The sequence below is a fragment of the Parasteatoda tepidariorum genome, chromosome 10 (genome assembly GCF_982258835.1).
Source record: "Parasteatoda tepidariorum strain Cologne lab strain chromosome 10, Ptep-v5.0, whole genome shotgun sequence".
Taxonomy (NCBI): domain Eukaryota; kingdom Metazoa; phylum Arthropoda; class Arachnida; order Araneae; family Theridiidae; genus Parasteatoda; species Parasteatoda tepidariorum.
In genome coordinates, this window is record NC_141764.1 from 75639802 (window position 1) to 75659653 (window position 19852).

General features: G+C 32.4%; 1 protein-coding gene across 1 annotated transcript; it reads right to left on the minus strand.

Annotated features, from left to right (window-relative positions):
* Positions 1 to 12796: 12796 nt before the first annotated feature.
* Positions 12797 to 19423, minus strand: LOC147803029 (uncharacterized). Its single transcript, XM_087152848.1, has 5 exons — positions 19348 to 19423; positions 17926 to 19239; positions 17103 to 17835; positions 14329 to 16901; positions 12797 to 12930 (listed from the first exon to the last, which is right to left on the minus strand). Exons 1-5 carry the CDS (start codon positions 19421 to 19423, stop codon positions 12797 to 12799), a joined length of 4830 nt encoding a protein of 1609 aa, XP_087008974.1.
* Positions 19424 to 19852: the final 429 nt, after the last annotated feature.

Genomic DNA, 19852 nt, shown 5'->3' on the forward strand with positions numbered 1-19852 from the left:
TATTTTGTGTTAAAAGGAGCAAGACAAAAACTTATTTACCTATTTACATAATAAAAAAGTAACAGGAGATCCTTTAAACTCCTTTATGTCAATTTTTCTTGTTTAAACGACATTAGATTTACATGGGCTTTTTAGTTTAAAAAAACTGCTTGTGCTTAAAAATTCTTTTCTTCGCAATTCTTTTTCGTTTTCGAACTTTTGTATCAACAAATATTAAGCTGCAAAAGCATATATTTAATACAATTATATACCCAAAGTATTGCTTTTTGTAATAAGTATTACCTTATCAAAGTATGATCACCATCATCTACACCACTAGACAGCTCATTGATGATGGCCTTGGCCTTCTCAAGAAGTTTCTTCCAGGCTAACCATTTTCCTGCTAGCGTTTTCAAATTTTTAGTTTTTAAGACCAAAAGGTCTTTTTCTAGGCCCTCTATCCATTTCAAATTCGGTCTGCCTCTTTTTCGTGTGCCAACTTATCAAAGTATATGCCTTATTAAAAAAATATATTTTTGCAAATATTTAAGGCAATTACATGTCCAAAGTATTACCGCGTGTAATAAGTTTCACCACAGCAAAGTACATATCTTATTAAACAAAATATATTTTTCAATAAAATCAATTACTGGGAGTGACCGTAACTATTTTACTTCAAATTATACATTCAACAAACAAAACATAATCATATGGAGCCAACTTATTAGCCAAAATTTTATGCACTTTCCACTTTATTAATTCATAAATGTCCTTGTCGTCAACTTATTGCCCCATGTATCAAGAAAATTATTTAAATACTAATAAATATTTTAAATTTCAAATAAGTATTCAATAAATAATTTAAAGTTTAATAAATATTTTGTATACCGTACCCTTCAAATACTGTACCCCTTCCTCTACGCTAATTTCCGAATTTTCTTGACACTAACTTGTCCTAAGCTTTATAAAAATAATATCGATTAAACATTTGGTTGTATCTTCAAGTAGTATAAACTTTTCATTTCAATCATTCGTGATTTTACTTGATTTTATCTTATTGCACCATGCGTAAAAAGTTATTTCTATTAATTGTTAATTATTTCCATTATCTTCTATTTATCTAAATCAACGATGCCAACATACATCCACTTAACAATTATACATGCTATGCTCAATGCAAATGAAAAATTAAATTATTAATTTCTTATTTAAAATTGCATTATTTAATAAAAATTATTAATTTAATATTTTTTGATAAAAATTATTAATGTAAAATTATGATTTAAAAATATTAATTAAAAATTATTAATTTAATATTATTTTAGAAAAATTATTAATTTAATATTATTTTAGGAAAATTATTAATTAATAATTATTAATTTGATTAAAAAAAATTTGCAACACTCACATGTAAGCTCAGTATTTCACTTAAATATGAAACATATTTTAAGTCTAAAATGCAATGAGTAAAAAATTATTATTACTTCAAACCTATTATTTTTATATGTAAACAAAACGATATAGTTAAAAAAATTAAGTTCTCTAAGCATTATTATTATAATAATATTTCATAAAATTATACATAATGTGATAATAGATTTAAAAAAATTGCATATTTTTCTCAAAGTTTTAAAAGATTTATAGTGTTCAATATAGAGAATCACTGTTAAAACGAAACAGTATTAGTGTTATGCAACATAGTAAGTAATGCATACTCAATGTTAGTATCAGCATAATACATAATAATAATCAACAATATTCAGCATAATAGATAATAATAAATAACAATATTCAGCAGAATAAATAACAATTAAATATACTTTGGATTGTCGAGGGTAATAATTTAAAATCTAAACACAACAAATTTAACTACTTTTCATAATTTGATTTTAATTTATATAATTTAGGACATAAAAATTAAAGAACCATTATTTTTAATTTTCAGGCATAATTCTGTGAAAGTTTTAAAGATAGTATAATACTGATGAGAAATTTTAAGAACAAGATCGTAAAACGAGTTAAATTGAAATAAAATTAATTTTACTGCTATAAATTGTAAATGAAACGCTTAATCTTTACGAGTAATAGGTTTCAGTTTTGTTTCAAATTAAGCTTTTTGTTTATTGCAAAATACAAAACAGCCTAGAAGTCGCCAATGTGAGAAGAGAAAACAAAACTTATCAAATCTTTCAGAAAAAAGAAAATAACTCAATATAGAGTCTAAAGAGTGTTTAGTTGTAGAATAATGGAAATAGTTAAAAGAAATAGTTAAACATAACCAGTTTAAACAATCAATATCAAAAGTTCAAGGGTTCCTGAATAGTTTTCATTTAATGGTTATGTTGTAATAATTATTTGGAAACGACTGGAGAAAAAAAAAAACAGAATTAAAATACTTAAAAGGAAGTGACATGCCGGGTTTTTTAAGCTCCTTGAAGAATATAATTTAAAAATAATTAAATAATTTTTATTTTTCTTGAGAATAATTTTAATAATTGAATTTATTGTTACAAAAAACTAATTATTATACTTAGTCATAGTATTAATAAGCTGCAAGCTCCTTATCTGCTTAATTACATTTATGGTTACTGTTTTAATTATGTCTACGGTTATTGTTTGTCATTGTTTCATAATACAAATTTAAATTTATTAAAAAAAATTCAATGTCATTACAAATTGAATAGCCTATGCGTAGAATATTAATTATTGTTTAAAACAGTTCTTTGTTTATAACAGTAAAATATTCCTCTCACTGTTTCAGAATATTTTTTTCAAATCTTGAAAGGAAAAAAGTTTCTCGAAAAAAAATTTACCAAAAAATTTAAAATTTGAAGAAAAGAATTTCCAAACATTTGCTTATTATGACAATTTAGTTTAAAACTAAGAAAACTATCAAATGTGTCAAATAGCAACAACGTGTAATTTTCAACATGAAAAAATGCAGATTAAGAAATACACAATGACATAAAAAATATATTAAATTTATGACAATAGTTATGACATTCATTAAAAAAAAATTTGGCCGGCTCCTACTATGTTGTTCTCCCTTAATTATTTTGCTTAATATTTATTAAGGTTTCAAATAAAAGTGAGTCGCTTTTTTAATGCCTTAACTAAATAAAAGATCTAAGAGAGGTTACTTTGTAGTAGTAATATATCGTCATAAACTTAGATTTAAAAAAAATTGCTATCCAAATCATCATTGAAGCATTCGATCAAAATTCGTCTTATAGTTGATTTGCTTATTATTTGGAGTTTCAGTTTAAAACAAATTACTTTTACTGTAACTGTGTAAAAAAAAGGAATGATAGTCAAATTTTTAGTCGCAATTCATTCCCAATGAATAAAATTGCAAATAAAACTACCAGCTATCGAAGTGATCTTTATTTTTTTTTTATATTATAACCGTCGTTGAGCAGCCGACCCAATTTTTGGGTTTACGGCTACTAATGTTCAACTCCATGGCCTTGTAATTTTGAACCCAATCCAGAAGACAAGGGAACTCCTGGATAAAGGTTTGGGAGAAATTTCTCTTCGTGGAAGACTTTTTGATGGAACTAACCCGCATTTGCGTTATATGGGAAGAAAACCATAAACCTCCTACTGTTAGACTGACGGCAAGGGGACTCTAACGCATGATCCGTCTGCCACTGAAAATATTTCACGTCAGCACTGTGGTTGGTGCAAGCCGGATGCGGAACTCGTATCGACCAGCTATTGCCGGGATCGAATCCCGGTTCACCTCATTGGAAGGCGAGTGCTCTATCCCCTGAGCCATCGCGGCTCGGAAGTAATCTTTGAAGTGTTCAACCAGTAGTAGTTTTATGAAAAATTTATCTGCTGCATACTGACTAAAATTTAAGATTTTGATAAGTTTTTTTAACGCCATAACTTAAAGAGCAATGAGGAAGTATTTTTTATCAGTAACATATGTACTTAATACCTTAAATTTCAAACAAAACTATCATCAATCAAAATCATCCTTGAAACATCCACTCCATGATCGCTTTAAGAAGCTTTGTTTTACCTAATACTTACTAAAAGTCCTTATTCATCTCAGTTTCTTTTAAGCCGTAACTTAAAGAGCAATAAAGCAGTAATTTTTATCAGCAGTATATTCTAAATGTCTTAAATTTCAACGATACTCTCAACAATCAAAATCATCCTTGAAACATCCAACCCTTAGCCGTCTTAGATAAATTGTTTCAATTATTACTTACTAAATTTCTTATTTGTGCAAGTTTCTTTTAAACCGAAACTTAGAGAGCAATAAAGTAGTAATTTTTAGCAGCAATAAATTCTGGATGCCTTAAATTTCAAACACTTCTATCATCAACCGAAATCATCCTTGAAACATCCTAGACTATTGGTTAATAGTCGCCCTATAATTGCTTCGTACTTATTAAAGTTCCTGCTTTCTTGCGAAAATCTCATCAGGCCTAAGTATTCATATTTTAATCATGAATCCTCCTTTTATCTCATTCTCTTCTTTCATAATGATTTGTAGATCATTAGCGTGTTGACAGAGGCAGAATTCCACAACATGAATCATCCTGCCGGTGTTGTATCACATTTGGCGTATTTTTGGTTCGCCAAAGTGAATGAGACGTACATTATTTGTTGCTTTTTAGTCTGGAGAATAGGCCTTTTAAAGGAATGCATTGACCTTGCTAGACAATGATAATGAGGGAATTTTCTATCTTGAAAGCATCTCTTTTCCCCCGGCATTTTCAATGTCTAGAATGACTCTTCTAAGCTTGGAGAAAAGAGTTCGAAATTCTTATGTGAAAAAAAAGAAAGAAAAAACAGTTCAGAAAAGAAATTACTATCTTGAAATATTTCAAGAATTAAGTCTCTATGGTATTTTAATGGAAATCAGATCATCAAGACATAATAGTTAACTTCTGAATCTCATTTCTTTAATGCTTGTATCACGCATGAAATCTCTCTATATTAACTGACGGTTTTGTACGTAAAAAATCGTATTTTAGCCAGCAGTCTTCTCTGCTTAGCAAAACCGGTTTTTCCATGTTAATAGATAGGGGAATAGTGTTTAGGGGAGAAACATTCTTCCCTATTTACCCGTATTTTGAACAGCCAGTGGGTTAAAAAATAGTAAAGGCAGCCAACACTGCTACTGTTTTAGGTGTTCAACCTAAAGTTGCATTTTGTTTTGTTGCACAAAAACTATGAGACTTGGAAATTTGAAATTACATTGGTGAGTATAAAAAAGTGCAGGGAGTACAATGGAATTTAAAAAATTTAACATTCAATAATTAATTTGAGAGTTACTAACTGCTAACTTGTAGGGGAAGACACTATACGGGCCGCTCTACAACTCACAGAAGTTGAAACTTGCTAAAACCAAAGAACATCGAAAGGAGAAGAAGTCCAGCATTTAGAATACTTAACTAATGCGGGGAACTGCTCGGTTTGGTATACTATACTAGAAAAACAACTTATACGGTGAACAATATATAGTTTGTCTACAATGAGAACTCCCCCCACCACAAAGTCGGAGGCCATCTGCTGCTATGGAAACAAGAATAACACATTTCAGTGAGGGTAGCTTCTCTTTAATCTGGAGTTAACACTATAGACCGAAGAAAAATATTCCCTTTCTCTCCCCGAGCCATACCCTGACCTAAACAATGACCCCACCCCCCTACATGAAATGTTATACTTCGTTACCATAGTCACCACCAAAGTCCAGACAGATGGCTAAGGGAGTTCTTACTTTACTTTAGACAAACTATACTGAGATTTAACAGAGAATCATATGTAGTAAGATCCAGCGCATGCGCATAGGAAGCAAAGAGAAGGGTGGAAACCAGCATCGAAAACTTCAGCTGCTATGCCTCTAAATATTGTTTTTTTCCTTTATACACAGGGACCTCACCAAAACTTGGGGGACTGATTTTCATTATGTATGCCAACGAAAGCTAGCCTTCTTCATCTATGCATATTCTTTCGCTAAAAAGGACATATTTCTTGATAAATAGAGTTTTTTCTTTTTTTTCGAAATTGTATTTGTCCGAAAGTTATTACAATTTCGAGTACTTTTTTTAAAATGTTCATCTTTTTTTTTTTTTTTTTTTTTTTTTTTTAAGTTACATTTTGCTTTGCTGCACAAAATTTATGAGACTTAGAAGCTTGAAATTACTAAGTAGAAAAAAGCACAGGGGATACGATGAAATAAAAAAAAGTGTAAGTGTCAGCATAAGTGAAGTTCGATAAATTAAACTGTTAAGGTTGTAGAGGGAAATACCACGTTTGGTCGATCTACATCCCACTGAAATGAAACTATGTTGAAACTTGACGCGTTAATTCTAATTTGTTCAAAATCATCATTTCAAGTATAAGTGCTTTTTTTTTTAAAGAGAGAGTTACGGTTTTCCGTAACTCTCTCTCTCTTTGAAAAAACAGTAAGTTACCATATTTTCTTTCAATATACCAAAGTATGAGCAAGGTGCTCCGTATTGACCATTCCAAATATTTCTTTTTCCAATTTTTTTTTAAAGAAAGTTTTCGAGTTAGAGAGCAAAAATTAATATTTAAGCTAGGAACAAAGAAATACTGTATCGAAATTTAACGAATTACCAATGGGGAAGGTGTGACTGTGAACATCAAAACCTGTTTGAGACATTGCGTTTTGCCATTTTTCCTTAAAACTTCTTTTCCCACTTACGAGCATAGCAAACGAAGTAATAGCGTTTGAGTATTATTACTAATTGCTTGAAGAATCTCTATATTTTTAAGATATTCCAATTCATTAGCCTAAATTCAAAAGCCTAAAGCAAAGATGTTTTGAACTTTTTAAAAGTGTACCGAACAGATATCCAAACCAGATCGCTAGTTCGTTTACAAACGCGGCAGAACAAAAATATATTCTACTCAAACAAACCAGACGGAAATATGTAACGCGTTAAAATGAAATCTCGATTTTAGAAAATGGAGCGAAATCGAAATATTTTCTATTAAATGAAAAAGCGAAAATAAAATGCTCCAAACTGAATCATGAATTTCAACATAAAATTGTTGATCTATCTGGAAATATTTTTTCTTTCTATTATTTTACCAGTTAGGGAAAAGTACTTCCTACTGTAAATTGCCGGAGAGATAAATTGATATCATTAATGTGAGAAAAGATATAAACTATTACAGTCTATAAAGCTTCCCCAACTCTATTACATTTATTACATTACAATGTATGGAATCATTTACTTAGGAAAAAAATAGAAACACATTTTGATTTTTGCTTGAAGTGAGCTATTTATTTTAAAATAGCATCACAACTTACTCGTCAACGCTAGAAATAAAGTTATGTCAGCGTTTAACTAAAACCAATAAAATGATGGTAATAAATATTGGTTAAATCTTTTAGAACCAGAAATAAATATCAGGCAATATCTCAAAATCAATATCATGGTCCGTTCTTGTTTCGTTTCTGGAAAATTGAGAACAATTGGTTTGGAAAAGATAAATCTTGAGTTTTATTTTATTCGATACATCAAATGACAGGTTAAACTGTTAAAACAGTTGCCCTTTAAGCAACAGTCAATATTCATGTTATCCAGAATTGTAGTAGGTAAAATTAAAAAAAAAATAATTACAATTATTAACTTACTGGTACATCTAATCATGAATACGGGTACTTAAGAATTGTAACGTAGTTAAGAAACATAATTATACTTAACCGTAAGTAATAATTATTATTATGATTCTTCACAAGCGCAATTATACAACTATACAGTTACAATAGAAAATTATGTAATCTTGGTTACAAGTAATTGTTTTCTTTTAATCAAGTGAGTGACTACTTAAGGCAATTCGAAAAACTACTTAAAACAGTACGATAAACTACTTAAAGCAGTATGATAAACTACTTAAAACAGTTCGAAAAACTACTTTAAAAAATTCGAAAAACTCTTTTAAAAGTTCAAATAACTACTTAAAACAGTTTGAAAAACTAATTTAAAAAATTCGAAAAACTACTTAAAAAGATTCGGAAAACTACTTAAAAAAGTTCGAAAAACTGCTTAAAAAAGTTGTTCTCTAACAAGATTGGTATGCAAACTATCATTCCGCAGTAAAACTGTTTAAACTCGGTTTTTTTTTTTTTTTTTTTAATTTTTTTTATGGAGAGAAATCATACATAATATTTCTTTTGACTATTTCGAAATAATTAATAAGTTATGAATTATCAAAAATTACAATTTTTTACCTAGAATACGTCGCCATTTTATTCAGCTCGCAAACGAACAACAATGATGGGTGTAGAAAGATTGCTTTGAATTAAAACTTTTCTTAACCGAAAACTTTGCGTTTTAAAACCTAAAACTGAAAGATTTAAAAATTAGAAAAAAAAATTCTATTATTTTGAGTTATAAGTTCCAAGGTTCTAGCAAGTTACAAGGATCTCCATAAATTGAATGCATTTTTTTTAAATAACAATAAAAAAAATGAAAAAATTTATCTGATAAATGAATTTGGAATTTATTATTTAGCACTAATCTCCTTCGTTATTTCACATTTGGAGAAATTTTTTCAATTCTTTGAACTTTTTTGTGGTCATTTAATTTTCAATAATTTATACCTCCGCAACCAAACCGAAATAGACTACAAAAAAAAATTCTATACGTTATTTAATGACCAAACAAACGAACAGTATAAGGAGAGAAAAAAATTTCAGCTTGATTTAGGAGTCACTCTTTGAGTACATAGTACAGCAGTCTACAGGGTGTCCCAAAAGGTTGTTTACAAACTTAACATGCTGGTCTGTCATATCATGATGAACAAGATTTACATAGGAACTTGTGTCCGAAAATTAAAACTGAGACCGCTAGAGGGCGATAAGTGCAGGTTTGGATGAGGAGAAAAAAAATGATATCGATAGCAGTGTTAATATGATTTTTATTATAAAACATCATTACATCGCAACAAATGCTCAAAATTCCTTCCATTCGCCACAATGCACGTTTCACAGCGTCCGAGCATGGATTCACGAACCCGTTCAAATTGCCCAGGAGTGTCACGGGCACATGCTGCCGCTTCCGCGATCCTGGCGATAAGATCCATGTCCGATGTTACAGGTGTCTCGTACACTATGGACTTCATGTGTCCCCACAGGTAGAAATCCAGGGGAGTCAGGTCGGGGGATCGCGGCGGCCATGGGACTGGTTCGCCTCTACCGATCCAGCGATTAGGATAAATCCTATCGAGGTATTCTCGAACAGCGTAGCTAAAGTGGGCAGGCGCTCCATCATGCTGAAACCAGATGGTTCAGCGTGTAGTGGTTGGAACGTCACTCACCAGATCCGACAAAACTCTTTCTAAAAAATGCGATAGGTATTTCCGTCGAGGCGTTCAGGTAGAAGGTAAGGGCCAATCAACATTGGCTACGTGCTACGAAAGCACCTGATTCACATAATCTGCAGTGCAATCGTCCAAACAAACCATGACTTGGCTGGCGTATGTTTGGGAAGCGCTCAAGGTACGTCCGTGCCGCGGCTCGTCCATTTTTATCAGCGGCGCCGTATACGTAATGCATGCCGGCCATTTCTGCGTTACTAAACTCATTCATCCTTCTCCTTCAACGACCAAGCCTGAAATGATTGTTTTTCCCACTCTCCCGTTTTCGTGCAATTATCGCCCTCTAGCGGTCGCAGTTTTAATTTTCGGACACAAGTTCCTATGTAAATCTTGTTCATCATGATATGACAGACCAGCATGTTAAGTTTGTAAACGACCTTTTGGGACACCCTGTATAGTACAATAGTCTTTCCCTACTTAAATCCCTAAAAGCTTAATACATCTGTTTCCCTAGAAATTTTATGTAATTGCCTGTTTGAGACAGTTTATGAATGATAGCCAACAAAGAGATGGATAAACGGTAAATTAAACTTTCTTTTACAGGAAGTTAAATTTTACTCTTTTATTGTTAGTAGGGAATAAAATCTTTTTGCTATCATTAAAAATCCTATCTGAATATACCTTTCAAACACCAGGCAAGGTTAAAAGGTATTGAAAAGTTATAAACCTAAAAAACGCTTGTTTAATTCAATTTCATTGATTTAACTAATTTCTCCAATTCTCCAAGTTTTTTTTTTTTTTTTTTTTTTTTTTTTTTTTTTTTTTTTTTTGCTAATCTATGTAATTTTAAGATTATATTTTTGGAAATCATTAGGAGTTCTTAATTGACAGTTTTGGAATACAACAAGTGTATGATGTTAAGGAGAGCAATAGGATGTCTTTTGGAACGAATGTGCTGTAAGGGTAACAATGGGTTAGGAGAACAAAGAAATTCAAAAAACATATATGTGTATAGATATATATGAAATCATTAAATGATATTTTGTAAAAATAAAATAAATTAATAAAGTGGTAGTTAAAAGTCAAAATTTAGCATACGTCAAACGAAATGCTAGCTTTTAGGAGATCATCATTCTGCTCCATTAAATTATTACTATTATTATTACTACTTATTACTACTACTAATTATTACTACTGATTATTATACTGACTATTAATACTACTGACTATTATTATTACTACTAATTATTACTACTTATTACTATGTATTACCAGCTGGTAGCCGGAGGTTGCTAGTTAATTTATAAAGTTTAATTTTTCTGATGTTTGGTTCGTTTTGCACCCAAACGGTTAATAAAGAACAAAAAGTTAAGAAATAAAAATTAACGTCTGCTAATCTGAGGTTTAAAAAAAATGTCTTCTACTTTAAGGAAACACATTTTAACGCATTTTAATGTAAAATGCCGCATCTTACAGATTCTTTAATATTTAAACAATATCGATTAAGAGAGGAAATCGCTAAATTTTACAATAAAGTTGAGAGGAGTGCAGATATAAAAAGTTTGTAACTCCTCTCCCAGAGAAAATCTCGCACTGTGTTTAATTTCTTTCACTTTACAATAGATGGCAGCACCAATTGAAAAAAAAGTACTCTTCAAAACACAAAAATTGGTCAGAATTAGAAAAATGTAAAATCAACGCATTGCTTTCTAATATGGGCGCAATTTTTGAGGAGGACGAAATGAAATTACACATTGCTAAATGCCGACGAAAAGATTAATTGTTCTCGCCCCTTTCTTATTATTAATTTTAAGGAATTTAAATCAATAATAAACCATGAAATATTTCAACATTTGCCTAAAATATTAGGGGAGCTTCTAGATATTTCTAATCATTGAGAGCATTGGTTCTCAACGGGGGCGGTGGGAGTATGCTGAGGGGCGGTGAACTTGTTTTGGGCGGTAGGGGGGCGTTGATTATGTTTTGGGTTGTAGGGGGGCGATGAGCGTGTTTTGTCATTCAAATTTAATTTTAAAACTTGCAAATAAAATTATTAAATTAAAATTTATTTCATAAATAAAATTAATCTAAAATTAATATTAAAGAAAAAAATATTTAAATAAATAAACTATAATAAAGAATATAAATAATATAAATAATATAAATAATAATAATATAAATAATATAAATAAAGAATATCCGATACACCATTTGCACCTGCAATAAAACGAACTTATACGACACCTATTTTCCGATGGTCAGTAGCGCATGAGTCAGTAGTTTTTGTCTCTGACTCATTCAAGCCATTTGGTGGAAATTGAAGTGTATGAGCTTTCGGTATGAATGTTTGATTTGACCCGTGTTTCTTATAATGGTTTTTGTTAGCTTCCTCACGGTTTTTCCTCTAGTTTCGATTAGATCTCATAGTTTATTTGGCCAGGTACATGCACGGATTAGTTCTTTACCATAAATTATTTATTAATTTTGAGAAATAGTTGATTTTCTTTCATAACTTGTAATTTGCTGCCACCAACAATGTCGGTTAACAAAAAGAAGTGCCATCAATACAGTGTCACGTACTTGAAGTTGGGATTTGTTCAATCACTGTTGAACTCTCAACTGCCCATGTGTTTACCTTGTAATAAAGTTTTATCTAATGAGGTAATGACATCTTACCGTTAGCAGGAGCATTAACAAAAAACTCATCTTAACAAACAAAATAAAGATTTGTCATTTTTCACGAACTTATTTTTTCACGTTTCTGAAGGCATCTTTGGTCTTAAGGTTACTAGCAAACTCATCACAAAAATGCGGCGATTGTTTAATAGCTTCTTATAATGTATCAAAATTTATTGCTAAATCTGAGAAAGCTCGTACCGTCGGAGCAGAGTTAATACTGCCGGTTGTCAAGGAAGCTTTAGAAACAGTTTTACACCATCCAGCCGCATCCAATGTAATCAAAACATATCCCATAACAGTGCGGCGACGAAATGATGAGATGGCTGAAAACGTTGAAATTTCTTTATGCAAACTTTTGATATCAAACTAATTTTCCTTTCAAGTTGATGAATCAACCTTGCCAGGTAGGTAATGTAGGCTTTACTGTAGACAATAGGTCCGGTTTGTAAAGGAAGGAAAAATTATTCAAGAGATGCTTTTTGCAAGAAGCTTGATTATAGATATCAAAGGTAAATCTATTTTTAATACTGCCAAAGATTATTTTAAATATAAAAACATTCCTCTCGCGAATATTATGTCCATTGCCACTGATAGACTCCTGCAATGATGGGTCGTGATCGTGGATTTATCGCCCTTTTGGAAAGGGAGGTACCAGATATTTTATCTGTTCACTGCGTGATTCACAGACAGCATTTAGTAGGAAAAAATATCAACGACCGTTTGCATCAATCATTACAAAATGCCATATCTGCTGTGATCAAAATTTACAGTAATGCTCTCTACGATTGATTATTCAGGCAGTTGTGTGAGAGAAGCAATGAAGAATTCAATCGCTTGCTACTATACTCTCACCGAGATTCGCTGGCTTTCCAAAAGCTTCTGTCTCAATAGGTATTGACATCTTTTCGACTCTGCGCTCAAATTCCTCGAAAACAGAGATGAACTCTGAGAGACAGATTTCTAGAATTCAAGAAAGACTTAGGCTGATTTATCTGCAAAATTTAATGGCGTTAATTCACAACTTCAAGGCGACGAGCTCAATTTGATTCCTAAAAAATCAGTCATTTCTGCTTTTCTAAAAAAACTCATTTTGAGGAAGCAGAATTTTGGTTGGAATGGGTTCAGCCAAGCAAGCGAATCGCGATCGCAACGAACTATAGGGGGCGTTGTTGTATGAGACTAATACCTGCGATTTCTATATGAACAGTCATTCAGTTACTCTAGAGACGTCGTTAATGTAGCACGTAGCATTGCAATGTTCCTTCTTTATTGTGGCTAATTAAATTTAAAAAAGAAAAATGCTTGATATTCTTTCTTATGCAAACGAAAACAAAATGTTTTTAACGATCTTTTGTTCGTAAAATGTTTTTAACGAACGAAAACGAAATCTTTTTATTAGAGAAGGAATATCCAAAACACATCGGAAAAATATTTGTACATTAACAGAAAAAAATATGTATATTCTTATCAGAGTTAAAACCTAATGCCCGAGAAATAGTTTTACTAAATTTAATGATATAACATGAAAGGCCCATTTAAACTTTACATTCTATAGTTTTAAGAATCATATTACTTCAAAAATTAAAATGAACAAAAAGTATACATAAGCCTCATAATTTTATGAAATTTAATTTTGTAAGCAAAGTTTTTTGACAACAATTTTTATCAAAAAATTTCAAGTTTCAATAAAAATCATTATTTAGAAACTAAGAAACGTAAAATAAAGAATGCTGACGAAACAAAAACAAAAAAACAATTCTTTTTTGTCGCCATTTTTAGTGCTACAAAAATACGTCTTTGGGATTTGCCAAGATGCAATTTTATTTTTTCAAGAGGAAAATATTTTACCGAAAAAACGAAAATGTACCAATTCCCACAACATAAAACTTTATCTTGGTAAACGTACATTTTGGAAATGTTATTTCATTTGGAATCTTATTTATCAGAGTTCATATTGTTTCGTGCTTCCGATAAATCTACCCGATCTATCCAGCGATGAAATAACTTAAATTTACAAGAAATACCTGCGTACACATATTTACAAAAGCAACCATTTTATTTTCGTAGAACACAACTAGCACAACATTCTCTCTGTTGCCACTCACACTTTTCATATATACACAGGCTAAAAAATCGTTTTAGTTAATATTTACACTTTAAATGAATGACGTCAACTTATGAGAGTGACGTAACACTCCCACCTTTTGATTATGTGTATTTCAATAATCAAAATAACAAAAAATCTAATATAAATTTAAAATTATGTGTCCAAATATCTTGATGGAATCTTAACCGTTCGGCCGCTTCTTGTGGTAACGATGTTTCGTAAGGTACTTTGGAAATTTTTATGCTTGTCACCTTCATTTGAAGGTGCGCTTGCGATTGGAGTTGAACCTTCATTTGGTGTCGAACGTATTTCCAGCGGATAAATCCGTTGCACTGGCCTCAAAAACTCGGTATGTGCTGTTTTAAGTCGAGCCACGCGTATCCTTTTATCTTTTCCCGGATAGACGGCAATAACTTTAGCCATCGGCCAGTGTAATTTTTTCTTTAAGTCATCTTCGATTAACACAATCTCGCCAACCTTTAGATCATAATAGTTATTCTTCTTGCGCGGTTGAAGGAGTGTCGCTAGGTATTCGCGGCGAAATCTTTTTCTCAACTGTTCTCTTAACGTCTGTTGATACCTATAGCGTTTTTTAAGATCTATTGTATCCAGCTGATCTAAATCAGGTACTCCCACCGTCGAGATCTCTTGTAAAAACATGGACGGAGAAAGAGGTATTAAGTCATCCAGATCTTCTGAGAGGTATGTGAGAGGTCTTGAATTGATAACGGACTCGCAGTCACACAGAACACTAATCATTTCTTCGTATGAAAGGCATGCTTTCCCCAAAATTTTTCGAAGAATATTTTTTACCAATTTCACCATAATCTCCCAAAAGCCTCCCCACCAGGGAGCAGATGGTGGATTAAATTTCCATTCAATTTTGTATACTGATGTTTCAGCTTCAATTGACTTCCAATCTAAGGACTGAAGTAGATTCTCAGCTCCTATAAAATTACTCCCGTTGTCACAATAGATGATGTGAGGTCTTCCTCGGCGAGCAATGAATCGTCGTAAACTCAAAAGGAACGCCTTAGTTGAAAGTGACAGCACAAGTTCGAGATGTATTGATCGATAAACGGCACATGTGTAGATGACAATCCAACTTTTCACACCTTCCTTTAAATGAAGAGGTCCGGCAAGATCTATCCCGACCACTTCAAAAACAGAAGCTTCTTTAACTCTGTCTTCAGGTAAACCTACGGGAACAGTTTTTATACTCCGTGCATTATATCGTTTGCATCTAACACAGGTCTTGAGGATGCGACGAACTGCTCGACGTCCATTAATAATCCAATAATTTTCTCTTAAATTGGACAGTAAAATTTGCAGTCCAGCATGTAAACATTTCAAATGCTTCTCTTTGATTAGCATATCAACCAATACAAGTTTTTCTGGAAGCAAAATAGGTAATCTAAAATTCTCGGTATCATTTCTCTCTGTCAATTTTGTTTTAATTCTATATATACCTTTTTCATCTTTGAAGACATTGAATGATTTTAAGCTTTTTATATAATCTGCTGTAAAGGCTTCATTTTGTATAACTTTTATAAGTTTGATTTCTGCATTTTCTATTTCAGCCAGAGTTAGTCCACCTTTTTGCCTATCTTTTTCAGACAGTTTGCAATTTTCAAGGAATCTTAGAATCCATCCAACCATTCTGACATTTTTTGTGTAGCTTGAAAAATAAGAAAAAAACTGGTTTGTTCCAAGCAAATTTTTACTTACGAGTATGGTTGTTCTTTTTTCCTTTTCCTTGTTGATAACGTCTTCATCAATTTTATATTCAGATAGAGGCCATGTGTTTTCAGGTAATTTCAACCAGGAAGGACCTTCCCACCACCTTGAACTCAATAATTTTGTTACCGAGCAGCCGCGTGATGGTAGATCGGCTGGATTAGAGTGACCGGGAACGTGTCGCCAATTTCCTGATGAAAGAGCACGGATTTCTTTTACTCTATTTCTGACAAACACACTCCATGGCTCATCTTTCTGGATCCATTGTAAAGCAGTTGTAGAATCGGACCAATAATGAATCTTGACATTTTCGATTTCCAAGCTTTTCTTAACGAAATCTGCTAGACGAGTACCAATGCAACAGCTTAGAAGTTCAAGTCTGGGAATAGATATTCTTTTTAAAGGTGCTATTCTTGATTTAGCAAGTAACAATTGTACTGTTGTTTGATATGGTGTCTCACATCTTATGAAAATAACAGCTGCATAGGACAGACCACTAGCGTCGCAAAATACATGAAGACTTAAGCTACTATTTCTCAAAATAGCGTGACGGGGAATTTTCACTGTATGCAGTATATTCAGATCTTCCAACCATTTGAGAAATTTCTTTTTTATATCCTCAGAAACTTTTGAATCCCAACCTAATTTTGATTGCCAACTTGTTTGTAATAAAATCTTCGGATATAACATAATTGGACAAGTAAATCCGATTGGATCAAACACTCGATTAGCAAAAGATAATATTACTCTTCTGGTGATAATTTCTGGAGGATCTATAATAGTTCGAGTGTCACAAAACAATACGTCTTCTGATCTGTCCCACAGAAGACCCAACACAGGTGACGGTTCAAATTTTTTAGTTAAGTTTTCTTTCTCTGTAAACTCCCAACCTCGCAGTTCGAATTTCGCTGCAGCCATTAAGTCTGTCGAACATTGAATGAACTCTTTTAACTCTTGTTCAGAATCTACAGACGTGACACAGTTGTCAACGTAGAAGGATTTTTTCAACTTCATAGCCACATCTTGGAAATTGGAGGATTCATACTTGTTCAAATGATGTTGAATAACAGCTCCCAGCAAAAAGGGACTGCAATTTAAACCAAAGACAACTCTGGCGTGTTGAAAAACTTTAACTGTTTTCGCTTCCTTTTCCTCCCACCACAGAAATTTTAAATATTTTCTATCGTCTTCATTTACGGATATTTGGAGAAAAGCCTTCTTTATATCTGATATAACTCCAATTTTCTTTTCTCGAAATTTTATTAGTAAGGTAGGGATCATTTTTAACAAATTTGGTCCTTTCATCAGGTAGTCATTTAACGATAAGTTATCTCTTGTTTTACAAGAAGCGTCAAAAACTGGTCTGACATTCGTGGTGGAATTGGACTTGAAAACTCCTCTATGAGGAAGATAATGGCCGGTACCTTCGTTTGATTCTTCGATGAAACCTTCTTTTATCCATTCTCCAAAAACTGCATTATAACTATCCAAACGGTTATCCTTGATAAGTTTAGCTGTCATCGTTTTCAATCTTCTGCCCGCAATATCTCTGTTACAAAGCATATCGCTTACATCTTTCACCCATGGAAGACTAATTTCATATCTACCATCTGGGTGTATTTTGACAGTTCTAGAAAAGTGTTCCGTTGCTAGAGCATCGTATTCTTCTGAAGTAATTGTCTCGCAAGGATCAGATATACCAATTGTTTCCAATTCCCATAAGTCAGTAACCGAAGTATTTTGAATGAAAAGTGATGTTGAGATAAGCCCAGTTGAACTATAAGTATGGTTTGGTTTTCCCATTACCGTCCAACCAAGGTACGTTTCCATTGCTACCAGTCCGCACTTTAATTGCATGGTTTGACCAGTGTATAGTTTTCCAATATAATCCGCTCCTATCAAAAGTTCGATTTGTTGAGAATCTTTACCTACATCAGAGATATGGATTCCTTTACTTCGTAATTCAGCTAACCAAGAACCATTTTTCAAACTTGGAATACATCCACATATTACCTGTTGGTCTAAAACTTGAATTTCGAACTTGTTATTTTTCTTCATATTTCTTATCCACAATGTGTATTTTTTATGTTCTTTTCTGGAACTAGCTCCACCAAAGACTACGTGTGTTAAAGTTTCATATTTGTTGGTCTTCCATCCCATTTCATTTATTGTTGATTTCAGGATGTACGACCGTTGAGATCCTGTATCACATAGTGCTCTAACAGTTTTCCGTCGTCCATTAGCTTCAATAACTACCATAAGGGTTTGCAATAAGACTTCAGGTTGGCTTTGATTCGACAAAGTAGTATTTTCTTCAGCTGATGTGCCCACAGCCGGTGTCTGATTTATTTGGCTCAAGTCTGGGCACATTACAGGCCAATGTCTTTTGTTACAAACAATACATCGAATATTAGCCCTGCAGTGTTTCGAGCGATGTCCCACCTTCAGACATAAAAAACAGGCTTTGTGTTTCTTTATTATTTCCTGTTTCTTAGCTAATGATAAATTCTTTCCTTTAAAACAATTTTCTGAACTATGTTGCTTCCCGCAAAAAATGCAGTTGCGTTTAAAATGTGTTGCTATTGGCTTATTCTCAGAGAGCAAATCATTTGCAGTAAAAGCAGGAGTTGATATTTCGAAATCTTTGTCTCTTTTACGATGCGAAGAGTCATTATTTTTAAAGCCAGTTTTCGCCATAGAAATACGTTCTTCGCCTTCGACTTCGGCTCTCAAAAATGTTAATAACTGCGATAATTTATTGCCATAGGAATCACTTGAATCATTTTCCTTAGTAATTACAGGATTTCTCAGCCACACTCTTAATAAATCCTCTGGAATACATGATTCCACAAGCGGAAACAACATTGCTGCGTATTTCTCTTTTGTTACGCCAATAGACTCCAGTGAACGCAGATATGACTCCAATTTATCGTAAAGTTGCATTATGTTCATCTTTGCTTTTGTGTTCATTACATTTTTCACCACTAAATTTAATAATTCTCTAACGTAATATTCGACGAGAAGTTCTTCCCGCCCAAATCTCGTTTTTAAACTTTCTACCACTTTGGCATAATTATCAGCAGACGGCGGATAACTGTCCACAATTTCCCTTGCTCTACTTCCGACAACCATGCATTGAATGAGATATTGGAATTTGTCCTCATCACTCATACCTTCATCATCATGGATTCGACTAAATTGGCTCCAAAAACTTAACCAATCCTTGACTTCCCCACTAAATTTAACTAATTCTATTTTGGGAAGCTTTAATTTTGTCTTTTCAGCCGCCACAGACAAAGCGGTTTCGGGAAATGTGAGAAATTTCTCCAAATATATTTTAACTTTAATACGAATTGCATCAGTTTTTTCCTTATACTCTTCAATTTTATCGTATTCTTCAGATAAGTTTTCTGATTTGGCGTCAACTAATAATTTATATATTTCTTCATCTAATAATGCCAAATCGTTTGCAATACGTTCAAAAGAGGAAAATTTAATTTCAATATCTTCACGAGTACTTTTATTTTCCTTACACATCGCCAATAACTGATTATAACGTTTTGTAAATGTTCCACGAACAGGAGTTCGTTTGGCGATAAGAGAATCCATAATTGCAGTCGCCAATTAATATTGTAAATGAAAACTAACCTTTAAAATCCTGGTCACCACAATGTTTCGTGCTTCCGATAAATCTACCCGATCTATCCAGCGATGAAATAACTTAAATTTACAAGAAATACCTGCGTACACATATTTACAAAAGCAACCATTTTATTTTCGTAGAACACAACTAGCACAACATTCTTTCTGTTGCCACTCACACTTTTCATATATACACAGGCTAAAAAATCGTTTTAGTTAATATTTACACTTTAAATGAATGACGTCATCTTATGAGAGTGACGTAACACATATGGCGATATGATTGTTTTGAATCTATGCTGTTTTATCGGCTCATTTTCCACCGAAATCCGATTGACTATTTTGATTTTAAATAAAGTGTTTTATTTTATGAATTGTCGCAAAAATTTTAAGTGT

Excerpts from the sequence above, each read along its gene's own strand:
- LOC147803029 (XM_087152848.1), bottom strand. The coding sequence starts at position 19,423 with ATGGATTCTCTTATCGCCAAACGAACTCCTGTTCGTGGAACATTTACA. Across the intron at positions 17,836-17,925 it reads TTTAACACACGTAGTCTTTG|ACCAACAGGTAATATGTGGA; the intron begins GTGGAGCTAGTT and ends TTCAAGTTTTAG. Across the intron at positions 12,931-14,328 it reads AAGCGCACCTTCAAATGAAG|AAATCTGTCTCTCAGAGTTC; the intron begins GTGACAAGCATA and ends CTTGAATTCTAG.